This window comes from Lontra canadensis, unplaced genomic scaffold, assembly GCF_010015895.1.
Source record: "Lontra canadensis isolate GAN:19392208 unplaced genomic scaffold, GSC_riverotter_1.0 scaffold3, whole genome shotgun sequence".
In the NCBI taxonomy this organism is placed as follows: domain Eukaryota; kingdom Metazoa; phylum Chordata; class Mammalia; order Carnivora; family Mustelidae; genus Lontra; species Lontra canadensis.
In genome coordinates this window covers 43,738,423-43,751,594 of record NW_022630997.1, presented here as the reverse complement: position 1 = coordinate 43,751,594, position 13,172 = coordinate 43,738,423, and the positions used below count along the sequence as shown (strand labels likewise).

Genomic DNA, 13,172 nt, shown 5'->3' with positions numbered 1-13,172 from the left:
ATACAGGCCCTCAGAGCACGCACACAGCCCCTCTCCTTAAGATGATGTCAGGACCCCAATTTTGCCTCATTTTAATGTTACCTCCCCACCCCAAAATGAACCCGGAACAGGTCACATTCGCTGGCTCAGTGCACATCCTCCACCTTTCCCCATGAACAGTCCTGGTTCCCCACCCCTCCCTTTTCATCAATATACATATGTAATCTCAACCCCTATGATTAAAAACTTGTTCTCTCCCCCTTCAGGGAGGAGGATCTGAGGCTTGCCCTTGGTCTCCTTGTTTGGCTGGCTCTCAAATAAACCCTTCCCTTGCAGCAAACCTGATTGTCTCAGAAACTGGCTTTGTTGCACACCCAACAGAGGAACTTGGGTTTGTCACGAGACCACAAGCTGTTCCCCATATCCATTCTCCACTCCTTTCACAGGAGCAGAATCGCAGATTTTTTCAGCTACACACATGGCTGCCAAGATTTAAAAACTACATTTCCTAGTCTCCCTTGTAGCAGGGTCTGGTCAGGAAACCACATTCTGGCCCTGAAAGACAAGTGTGACCTCTGCATCTTTAGCACTCATGAAGAATGGGGCTAGACAGACCTCAAGGAAGCAGTCTCTCAGCACTCCTGGAAATAGAACCACACTAGTCCTGGACTGTCCGGCTCCTGAACTTCCTATGGAAGCACAGGGATGGTTCTATCATATTTAAGCCATTACTATCCTAGATCTCTGTTGTCCGCAGTCAGACCTAAGACAAACTAACTACCAGCTTCATCATCTACCTCATTCACCAGAAGAGTCCCCAGACGACAAGGCTTATCTCCACTGAGGATATTTAAAAGCCTACATACACAATTAATCACTGAAGGTTTTCAAAAACACTCTCAGAATGAAGGGAGCAACCTTTCCAAGAAGATGTATCTTATGCTCCACTTGTTAAAACAATCAGTCTTCTTATTTTAGCCATTGTTTTTCCTTGTAAATATCTTAGATAACATATGCTAAATACTTTTCAGAGTCTAGTTAACAAAAAGAGAATAACAGAAAATACAAGCAGCTTCGCAGCACCAAGGATCAGGGCAGACATTCCACAGGGCAACGAACCTGCCGCCTGGGTAACAGACCACCATGGCAACAGGCAGGCTGCTAGGAGACCAAGAGAGGCTGGCCCTGGGAGCGGCAGCATCGACCTCAGACTCCCTGCACTCAGACATTTCTCAGAACTCATGCACTCAGGTCCTGCAGGAGATAAAGCAACACACTCAACACTGACTGCCCCATCCAAACGCTGGCCTCTATGGCAAAGAGCACCTGTCTCTTCAGAGGACCCTGCTTTAGGAAGCATTCTGCAGAGAACAAAAACACCACCCATTTAACCATTCAGAATAGCATGTGCTCCAAGGCAGCCTGCCTTGATCTGAAGGAAAAAAAGTCCAAAGATCCCTCTTATTACAAAAGAAATCTGTAGTGAGCTCACCTGGCTGACATCCCATCACCTCTGGCCCCAATAAGCTACTAGCTCTGTTATCTAAGACAAAGGTTCTTCCCTGTTTCTCCTCTCCCTCAATTTTCCCCTCCTCTTGCTCAATTTTTCTCACAGGCCAAGATCATACCAGGACAAAAAACTGATGGACACCTGGGTGGCTCAGTCAGTTGAGCATCTGCCTTTGGATCAGGGTAATGATCCCGGGGTCCTGGGACTGAGTACCACATCAGGACTTCTCCCTCTACCTGCCACTCCCTCTGCCTGCAGCTCTCCCTGCTCCTGTGTGCTCTCTCGCTCTGACAAATAAAAAAAATCTTAAAAATAAATAAATAAATAAAGACAAAAAAAAGATCTATATGGAGAAGGTTAAGACAATGGTCAGGTAAATCAGCTTGTGCAATCATAACTGAAACATGAGGGACAAGAAAGCAATCCTCATAGCTTGCAAAAGAGTGATGCAATGTGGCATAATTAATTTTGGGAAATTCCTGTCTATTTCATTCAGGAGCACTTCAATCCAATATTAACCAACAGCAAAGCTCTTCTTCCGAGTGTCAGCGTTGTCAGGTGACAATCACAGATGAACTTCACTCAGCTTAGAGAAGACGCTGCCACAACTGGACCATGAAGAAATGAGCCCCTGGCCAGACTGTCCAGAGTCCAGTCAGGTGACAGGTCCTAGCCCCGGCCCACCTGCTGCAAGGAGTCCATGCAGTCAGCCAGAAGCCGCCATGGGCTCTACCCCATCCCTGCTAACAGGCAGTGGTCTCAGCATACTTGCAGAAGGCAATAATATGCTAAAAAAAGGATCTCATGCAAACCCCACTAGTAACTAATACAGAAGTTCAGTGCTCTGGGCCTGTCCCAGAGGGTCATTAAAAGTTTCAGATACACGTAAATGTGTCAACTACATATGTCGCTTTGACTTACCCTAGTCAGTAACAGGAATACAGCCCTTTATGTGAAATGCCACAATCTAAACTTCAGACCACGGCATAGACTAGGGCAGGATATTAGGAGGCACCCGCATTCTGATTCCATTGCTCTCACCTCAGAGCTGGGTGAGGATTATATCAACGTGAAGCAAAAAGCACTCAGAACAGTACTAGGTACACAAACTCTCAGGTAAGTGGTGATTATGTTGCTTGTCGCTCCTGCAAAGCAGCTATTACCACTGGTTCTCAAAGTGTGGTCCAAAGAACCCTCAAGGTCCCAGAGATTCCTTCAGGGTGTCGAGGAGGCCAAAATTCTCATAATAGTAACACCAAAGCGTTAGCTGCCTTTTTCACTCATTCACTCCCACGGATGCAGTGGAGTTTTTCCAGAGGCTCATGGTACCTGACACAACAGAGAATCTACCCAGGTGTTAGAAAAGCTGCAAAAATGTCAAACAAGCCATTCTTCTCAATATGCCTGTGTTTAAGAAAAGTTATTTTCACTCAAATTATAGTATGTTAACACATTTACCATTTCTAAAAGATTATATTTTAAATTGTGAGTTTAACTGGTAAGAGTAAGTATCGATAGCTAGGACCCACATAAACCAAAGCCCTCTGGGGTCCCTCAACTCATAAGTACATAGGAATGCAGAGACTAAAACTCTTCAGAGCCACCACGTGCAAAGAGCCAATTTCTGGAACCCAACAGAAGGAAAATAACTTCTCAAATTATAGCTGGTTCCCCTTTCAGATTTACCACAAATCACAGCCACCAGAGTATTTAAGTTCTGTTAGGATCCTAGGTCTCTACTGTGTACAGTAAACCCTCTCCAACAGATGTGCGGGTCCCTCTCATCTGGATGTAAACTACTATAATGGTCAACACCTCACCTGGCCTCAAAGTCACCGCTGATTTGTCAACCCCAAGACACCAACTCTTTTTTTTTTTTTTTAAGATTTTTTATTTATTCATTTGACAGAGATCACAAGTAGGCAGAGAGGCAGGCAGAGAGAGAGGGAAGCAGGCTCCCTGCCGAACAGAGAGCCTGACGCGGGACTCGATCCCAGGACCCTGGGATCATGACCCGAGCTGAAGACAGAGGCTTTTTTTTTTTTTTTAAGATTTTATTTATTTATTTGACAGAGATCACAAGTGGGCAGAGAGGCAGGCAGAGAGAGAGGAGGAAGCAGGCTCCCTGCTGAGCAGACAGCCCGATGTGGGGCTCCATCCCAGGACCCTGAGATCATGACCTGAGCTGAAGGCAGAGGCTTTAACCCACTGAGCCACCCAGGCGCCCCGAAGACACCAACTCTTAACATGACTTTCAGCAAATAAAAGAAAATGCTTTTTTTATTTGTGATAAAGACTTGGCACTACCCACCCTGAAGTTTCAGGCACAGTAACCTTGCCGGGCTGAAGGCCACTCGGAGCACCTCACAGCACCATTTAGCAACACTGAGCGCCTGCTACGGGCCGAGCAGTCACACACGCTGCAGGGAGACCACCGCAAACACGCACAGCACAAAATGCCAGGTCGCAGCGAGCGCCACGAAGACAAATGAAGCAAAGTCTCAAAGGAAAAACAAGACTACGGCACGATGGCATGGCCACTTAAGAGCAGTGCAGAATTCTGGTAAGGCAGCAAGTGAGCAGACAACTGAGTGGAGGGAGGAATCCACGGGGATTACCTCAGGAGGAAACTGTTCCAGACAGGTGGAACACAGAATGCAAAGACTCTGAGCAACAACAGGGCGCCAGAGGTTGGCCATGGGAGGAAGAGGGAGAACAGCACTGAAAGGCAGCTAAAAGCCAGATAACATGCACCCCCACAAGACAAACCTTGGGTTTTAATCCTTGTGAGCTAGGAGGCCATGTGACCCTCTGGCAGCAACGCCTACACTTAGAGGACAGCATCCCATCGCCCTGGTAAAGGAGCTTTGTTTTCTTTACTGTAGTAAGTGTCATCACAAAGACTGGCCAAAAGAACTTTCTATAGTATCTCCCTTCAATCTAATTTACGAAATTTCCCTTAAAGTAAATAATTTCTTTTCAAAAGGAGTTATCTGTCCAAATATAGCCAGGATTCAATTTTAAAATTTAGAAGTGTCTTCGGGATTCATTTCAGTTTTTCTGAAAAAGAAAGGTTCAATGAGGTTAACTAAATTGATAAATGCATACAATGAAATCCTCTGCAACTGTTTTTTCAAGAGCTGGGAGGTAGGAGGAGTTGGAAGACAGGACAACGAAATACAATGTGGTACTCTGGGCTGGATCCTGGGACAGAAACGTGAGATCAGTGGGAACACTGGTAAAGGCCCCATCAAGTCTGCAGCACAGTTAACAACACTGTTCCGAAGTCCACTCCTTAAATTTGACGAATATACAGTGGATATGTAACATGTTAACAGTAGAGGAAGCTGGGTGAAGCGTACAGGAACTCACCATACTATCTTTTTAATTTTTCTGTAAATCTAAAAATTATTCCAAAATTTAAAAGCTAGGTCTATCCATACTAGCATGAAGTGGCCTCTAAGGCATAAATAAAAGAAGAATGCACACCTATTTACTCAAAGTATTTAAAGTCTGACAACATCAAAGGTTACTGATTAACTATATACCTACATATCATGGGAATACATCCCCAAAACATTCAAGACAGGAATTCGGCAATTCCTAGTTAAAGCAGAATATGTATTCTCTACAGCTCAGCAATTCCCATTCCTAGGTATATCCCCTAGAAAAATGTCTGTTCATGTGCACAAGAACATTTATAGAAGCGGGGCGCCTGGGTGGCTCAGTGGGTTAAAGCCTCTGCCTTCAGCTCAGGTCATGGTCTTGGGGTCCTGGGCGAGCCGCATCAGGCTCTCTGCTCAGCAGGGAGCCTGCTTCCTCCTCTCTCTCTCTGCCTGTCTCTCTGCCTACTTGTGATCTGTCAAATAAATAAAATCTTTAAAAAAAAAGAAAGAACATTTATAGAAGCAGTTTGAGAGAAAAACAAAACTAGAAATAATCTAAATGCCTAGCAACAATGTCATAAATGAAATACTTTACTACAGTGAAAATGAAAGATGTATACATTATTGACACTGATGAACCTCATCAGCCAAAAGAAAAAAATTAACGCAAGAATACACACAATATTTGCATAATGTTTAAAACAATACAATACCACCCAAACTGTTGAAGGTCACACTTCCATGTTTGAGAGAAGAAAGGCCTGCAGGGGAATGATCAACAGCAAGCCCAGGGTGTGGTTATTACAACAGGAGGAGGGGCTTCTTAGGTTTCTTAACCAAGTATTGCATATACCGGTGCTCATTGCAATTATTCTCCCACTTTTTTTTGGAGGTCTACAATGTTCCACATGTGAAAAAAGACCAAGCCAGTGCAATATGCCATCATCTGTGATTAAAAAAAAAAAAAGAGAAGAGAGAAATCCCACACACTGTCAATTATATGTTGCTCTGGAAGGCTCCCACAGGACCTGGTACCAGGCTGTCTTGGAAAGGTCCGGAGGGGCGGGGGACAGTGTCAGTGCCTGGGTGGCTCAGTTGGTTAAGCAACTGCCTTCATCTCAGGTTATGATCCTGGAGTCCCGGGATCCAGTCCCAAATCGGGCTCTCTCCTCCGAAGGGAGTCTGCTTCTCCCGCTGACCTCTCTCCTCTCATGTTTTCTCTCTCTCCCTCTCAAATAAACAAAATCTTCAAAAAAGAAAAAAAAAGGTCTGGGGGACAGTGGTGGGAAGGAAACACACTTTTGCCCTAATTTTTACACTTTTGGACTTATTCACTGTGTGCAGCCATTACCTCAACAGTTCACCTCCATTTCTGGATGGGGACCAGATGAAGGGACTTAAATAGCTGTCACGGTTAGACAGACCTAGAATAAGAACACTCAGATTACCCTGCCATGGCCCTGATCTGCTGGGCTCCTGATAAAGGCTGACGTAGTTCTAAACCCAATCTGGCTAACTCAAGTACAGACTCGCACCCCCTCCTAACTGCGACTGCCTCTCCTGGTTGATTTTCCTGACCCAGTAATTACACACAGCACACACATTTGTAAGGCAATTTAATGGTTTTATTAAATTCAAGACCTTTGAAATGAATGAAGCCAAGGGATATAAAAAAATCAAGGGCAGAGGAGAGTCGCTTGTACGGGGACAACAAGGACACTGACAAATACGACACGGTTTACTCGCGGTACAGCAGCCAATCTTACAGTACCTATTACCTATGCCCTTCTATAGAGCAAAATACTAAAGCCTCATAGCAACCTTATTAGATTGGAATAATCAGTAACCCTATTTTGCAGATGAGAAAGGACAGTGTAACTTGGCCAGGGCATACAGCTATCAGCAACATTGATACAATTCTTTTCAGTTTCCTCTCAATTCCATTATAATTACAAATTGCGGAAGAAAACATGAAGTTTAGATTATTTTTCAGTACTCAAATTATTACCCAAGGACATAATTCTGGTTATTTTCTGAACTTCACAGAACAACAAAAAAAGTAAAGCAACTAGTACTTCTGCAACAACCACATTCTTCATCCCAATCACTGTATTTTTCAACATCATTTTAAAATTATTTGGGGGGGGGAGGCAGGGTAATATAATTAGTATTCTTTTCTGGCGATTTAAAGAAAATCCAGTCCTTCCTCATGGCAGAACCAAACAGGAGCCAGAAAGCAGGGCTCTGAGCCTGGCATCCAGTAATCTAAAACACTCATGCTAGAAGACGGGTCTCCAAAAGCTGTGGCACACACTTGCCCAAGTGACATGGTCTTGGCTTAGAGAGCTTCCCATGCCTTATTAGGCACTTTCCCCAGCCAGCAGCACCCTGTCCTTCCTCCCTCTTCCCCATCGAGTCAAGCTGCAGCCTGGCCATTCCAGTTTCACAAACCAAGAAAATGGAGGAACAACTTCTCCTTCCCCTGATCTAGAAAAATCCAGAACATTCAACTCAATATACTTCCACCGCAGAACCACTCATAAGGAGTCTTGGATTCAACTTGTCAAATGCAATTAAAGCACTTACCAAATCCTTGACTGGTTAATACAAACAAACCCTTCATGAATTACATTAATGCTTTCAGAATAAAACTGATTACTGGGGCGCCTGGGTGCCTCAGTTGTTAATCGGCTGCCTTTGGCTCAGGTCAAGATCCCAGGGTCCTGGGATCAAGCCCTGCATCAGGCTCCCTGCTTGGCGGGAAGCCTGCTTCTCCCTCTCCTACTCCCTTTGTGTTCCCCCTCTTGCTGTCACGGCTGCCTGTCAAATAAATAAATAAAAATCTTAAAAAAAAAAAAAAGAATAAAACTGATTACAGATTGAAAATTGAGAAATGGTATTTCTCCAGAAGTTCTGTCAATTGAGAACTGAAGTTTTGCTGCTATTCAGTAGGCTGCACCATTAAATCCATACATTGAATCATCGTAAAAATAAGCTATCCAATGAATATATATGTATATATAATACATTCTAATATCCCGCGAGAGCCTACCTGCCTCAGGGTTGGGCACACACCGCCACTTGGTTAGCCACCACACAAGTGACAGTAACAGGGCACCTAAGCTCCCACGAGCACATACCACATCCCAGGCACATCCAGGCTTTACACATATCACCTCGTTAACACTTTTTCCACAAGAGGAGTCACCCAACAGTATGCCCTTACCATAGGATTCCATGTGCAAAAAGTTCAAAGACAGTTATTTTTACATCTGCGGTGCTGGAAGCTAATAAAGTGGTTTCCTTTGGGGCAAGTGTAACAGGGTAGTGAATGGGTGGGGCACAGGGGCTTCTGGACGCTGTTAATGCTCTCTATTCCTTGACCTTGGGGGCTGCTTACAGCGGTGCTCTTCACTCTGTGATAATTCATCAAATTGTACATTTAAAATGTGCATGTTGTTGGTATGTAAATTACATACCAACACATATTACATACCAACATACGAAACCGAAAGCTAAGTGTTTTGTACACTTAGCTGTGTTTGTAAAAGCTAAGTGTTGTAAGAGTTTGTAAAAGCTAAGTATTGTAAGAGTTTGTAAAAGCTAAGTGTTGTAAGAGTTTGTAAAAGCTAAGTGTTGACGGAAGACTAGGAAAAGAGCAAGCACTGTCAGAGACGTCCCAGGTTCTGATTCTGACCTCCCAGTAAATGGCTTATGATTTGGGAGAGTCACTTCTGGGGGCACATCAGCGTCTTCATTCCTTCTGAAGAGGTTAGGTTAGATGCTCTCCAATTTTCTCAGTATACCATTACTTTCCTTTCTTTAACAGGTGGGGGAAAGGGAGGCACCACAGGATGAATAAAAACAAAAACTCAAAACCAAGTGTCTCTATAATCATCAGGACATCATCAAAATTGCCAAGAGGGCACCTGGGTGGCTCAGTCAGTTAAGCAGCTGCCTTCAGCTCAGGTTGTGATTCCAGGGTCCTGGGATAGAGGCCCCCCCGTCAGGCTCCTTGCTCAGCAGAGAGCCTACTTCTCCCTCTGCCTGCCCCCCCTCTGCTTGTCCTTGCTCTTTCTCTCCACCCCCGTGTCAAATAAATAAATAAAATCTTTAGATAAAATAATAATTAAAACACACACACACGAAAGCCTCTCCAGGTTCAGGATAACATTCTGTGCTATAGCAGTGCCATGTAGCAATGGGCAAGTTCAAAACACCTCTCTGAGAGCAGAGGATGGCTGCAGTCACTATGCACCTTCACTAACAAACTCAGTATCATTAGAAACTCATAACCTTGGGATAAACCCCAAGGCCGGGCAGCAAGGTTAGAACAAGGCCTACAATTTTAACATACTCTCATTTACTGAAGTGTTCAGGGAAGGAAGAGGGTCTCTTGGTTAACCAAATACCAAGTATACCAGCAAAAGATTATACACGTCAAAAGAAACAAGTTCCCTTCCGGGTAATTTGAATGATTCAGAATTCCTAAGGGTCTTGTGAGGAGTGATTCACTGCCAGTAGGAACAACTGTTTGATACAGAACAAAAAACTGTTCTCAACCAGTGCAGAATAAAATTTAGAGACTAGTACTAGTTTATTCTACAGACTATGAAACAGCAAGTAGTATTAACCCCAGTGAGAAATACTTCCTTCACGGACTATAAAATCAAAAATCCTTATAAACAGATCACCTTTCAGGGCTTACAAGTAAAACAAGTTTAAGAGCATGGTTTAGGGACGCCTGGATGGCTCAGTTGGTTAAGCGTCTGCCTTTGGCTCAGGTCATGATCCCAGGGTCCTGGGATCGAATTTCACATCAGGAATCCCTGCTCAGCCGGGAGCCTGCTTCTCCCTCTGCTTGTGCTCGCTCTCTCTGACAAATAAATAAATAAAATCTTAAAAAAAAAAAAAAAGTGTCAAGACACATTCTTGGGAGGTGCTCTAACATCAGAAAAACATTCTTAAATCTATTTCATCTGTAAGTAGCCTTTATCTTTGGTTTTCCATTGATTCCACCATCCACTTTATTACTGTTTATCATAATCTTAATAGCTGCATGACAGAATGGAAGCTAGCCCCTAATTACAGTTAGCCAGAGAAACAGAACATGAGGCTGGCCCTAAAGATCAGGTTTATTTCCTCTCTGTAAGCTATAACACCTGGGGAAAAAAAAAAACAAAAAACAAAAAACCCAGCCTTGGAATCCTCTCCCTACAAAAATTAAAATCTGGTCCCACGACTATCAAACGATATAAGTTTGGTAAGTACTCAACCTCACTCATTTTCCTTTACCATGATGATTTAAAAGAGCTTAAGATGTGAAAGCATGATTTGGGGGCACAGTAACTGAGAAAGGTCAGAGTAACATGGGGAATGCAGAACGGATCCTTCTAATTCCAGGAGGGCAATGAGCCGGTTCCCAAGTGTTGCCTTCACAGCCTGCAACGATTTTAATAACCATCAGTACTATTTCAGGGCCACAAACAAGTGTAAGAATACTCCTGTGCACAGACAGCTTCTCACGTGCTTACATTTTCCCCCAAGATTAAGGCCGCTGCTAAAACGGACCAGCGGCTGCGTAAGACCTTTTAAAGATGAAACGTGAACTGCAATGCCAAAGCACCTACACAAAAGCCCGTAGCATCTTCAAGATAATAAGATCAAGAGTGAATATATAGGTAAAGATAAACATCAACAGATGACATACTTATGCGCTTCCTGCAACTTCAACATTCCTAAAAACTAGGACAACTGAGGCCAAGGACTAAAATGTGTCCCGCTGGAGGGGGCTCTAGTCCATCTGGATCACGTGCGCCCAGCCCAAGCACAGAACAGGTGCAGGAGGGGTCACTATACAGGCCCACCCCCCCCCCCGTAGCTGTGGGGAGGCCCCGGGCGGCACCAACTCGGTCCCTGAAGGAGATGCTACTCCAGTCCCACCCTCCTAGCCCACTCGCCCCGACCCCAGCCCTGAGCGGCCGGCCTGGGGAACTCCAGACAGCCAGGCACCCCGCCTCCTCCCAGAGCCCCACCGCCGCCCGGCAGGTATCGATGCTGCGCATGCGCCTGCGCACAGAGAGTCCCTCGTCAACCTCTACCGGGAGCTGGGCGGCGAGGCCCCGGACGGTCCGCTCGGGGTCGGGTGGGCCGCGTTCTGCGCGGAATCCCTTCCCTAGGCGCGGGCTGGGGGGTTTTAGCGCTTACCCGCGCCCAGAAGGCTGGCCAGGAGAAAAAGAGTGTACATGTCGACGCCCGACTCCGCAGTCTGCAATGCAGAGCGTCAGCTGATCGTCTGCGGCTATAAACCTGCCCCGCCCCGAAGCCGTGCACCGCGCATGCGCAAGCTCCGCCCCGGCCAGGCAGGCCTGAGTTCTCCCCGCAGCCTGACTCAGCGCCGCGCAGGGCGCCTGCGCGACTGGAGGCGGAGCGCTGGGAGGAGGACGGGACGGGGGATGGGAGAGGACCAGAGGGGGATAAACTTGTGGAGGAAGGGGGAAGGTCGTCCAAAAAGAAAGCTAGTAATTGAATAGGTCAACATTAGAGATTTTAATATGCATAAATATCTTTTTTTGTATAAATATCTTTGAAGCCTCACATTCTTTTTTCTATGAGCTACCATTTTCTGTTACAGAAATTATATAGAAATAATATTCTGTTATTCTTTCTGTTCCGTTTTTCAGGTGAGAAGCCAAGCTTAGAAAGGTTAACGACTTTGAGTTCTAAAGGACGTTAGTTAAACTCACCACCCCGCCCACATCGTCTCCCGTATGAGATTTGTATATTCACCTAGCTAGGGCCGGCGTGTAGCTTCACCCTGGGCCCTGCTTTTCCCTGTAAACATTTCATATCCACAATCGCTTCTCCTCATGACCCACAGACAAGGTTTCGGTATTAAATACAGTCCCTCCCGACGTCCTACCATGGTTTGTCCTGGGGTTGGACAAAGTGAAGGGTAAGATGGGAAAGAGTGAGAAGCGCCTCAGCCGTTAGAGAAGTGAAGCCGGAATTTGAGAACCTGGCTGTGCACCAGCCAGAGACCTTGTTGCAGTCAGAAGTGGCCCCACACGGTGCAGCCCTCAACCTCCATCTCATTCCAGAATAAGAAAGGCCCAGGTGGCCCACACAAAACCGCTTGCCCTCTGCCTGTGGCTAATCCAGTCTGGCTCTGAGCAGAGGTCTGACCTCACTCCTCCCCCTTCCCTAGGGGAGGTACCTCCTAGCCCAATTGGAAGATAGGAGGGAAATCTCAGCCTATGAGGGCAGGTCCTTAAAGGTCAGTTAGTCCCATTCCTTTATTATACCAAAGGGGAAGTTGGGACCAGGAGAGGGAAAGACATTTATCCAAGGTCAGGCCTGACCAAAGAGGGGGCAAACCCAGGGTCCCATCTGCCCTCAACCATCTGTACTCCTTTAGGAACTGGAACCAGCCACAGATAGGTCTCAGAGCCTTTGGTTCACCTCCTCCACCACCACCCCCACACTGTGGTTCTGACTTCCCACTGAGAAGTGTGCACCACAGTGGGTGACAGGGAAGTAGGCAACACGAGAGGGCTGAGTAACGTTGGAGCAGGATCTGGTCTAAACTGAGGCCTCACTGGTTGGCCTCAATGGCTAGATAGCTGCATGGCTGCCCCGGTTGCAGGCTTTCTAGATCCAGGCACAAGCACAGGGCCAATCACCCCAACAGCCAGATAAATGCAGGGAAGGTGGGGCTCTAGGTGTGTGCCATACAGAAATGACAAGACTCCGTCCCAAAAGGAAGCTTAGTGAACTTCTGATCATATGCTATCACTTTGGTGGAGTTACTGAGCTCTCAAAAATGCTTAATGACAGAGTGAACAAACCACAACTCTTTTTTAATACCCCCTTTCTCATAACCAGAGGGATAAGTCAATGTTTTTGAGATGCACTTTTGCGACCTTCATCTTCATACCTGGAACACAAAAATATGATCCTGCATCCATCTCCCTCCCTCCAAGAACTTGGATGAATTGAAATGAAGAATATAAAAGACAGTAAGTGGATGATTGTCACTTTTTACCAAGTCAGTAGATGCTTAAATCTCTTACAATACCTTCTTAGCCATCTGAGCAGAGGCAGCAAAGAGCTATGAGACTATCTGGACCCTTTGACCGTATAATACCATTCCTAGCTATATACCCCCCCAGGGTATTAATAAAGAGTAGAGATGTCTTATCCAAAGTGGTCACAGAAGGACCCTTTATAACAGTGGATACTGGAAAGACCCCAAATGCTGACAATGATGGCTAACTAAGGAAACTAGCCTGGACAAA

At 45.5% G+C, this 13,172-nt stretch overlaps 1 protein-coding gene across 3 annotated transcripts in view; it reads right to left on the bottom strand.

The window, feature by feature from the left end:
* PSAP (prosaposin) overlaps nt 1–11,208 on the bottom strand; it is a 32,834-nt gene extending 21,626 nt beyond the window's left edge. For all 3 annotated transcript variants that reach the window (XM_032841018.1, XM_032841028.1, XM_032841030.1), the window contains exon 1: nt 11,083–11,208. In XM_032841018.1, the coding sequence (XP_032696909.1) occupies nt 11,083–11,122 (40 nt within the window). In that variant the 5' untranslated portion in view covers nt 11,123–11,208. The remainder of the gene's footprint in view (nt 1–11,082) is intronic.
* Nucleotides 11,209–13,172: the final 1,964 nt, after the last annotated feature.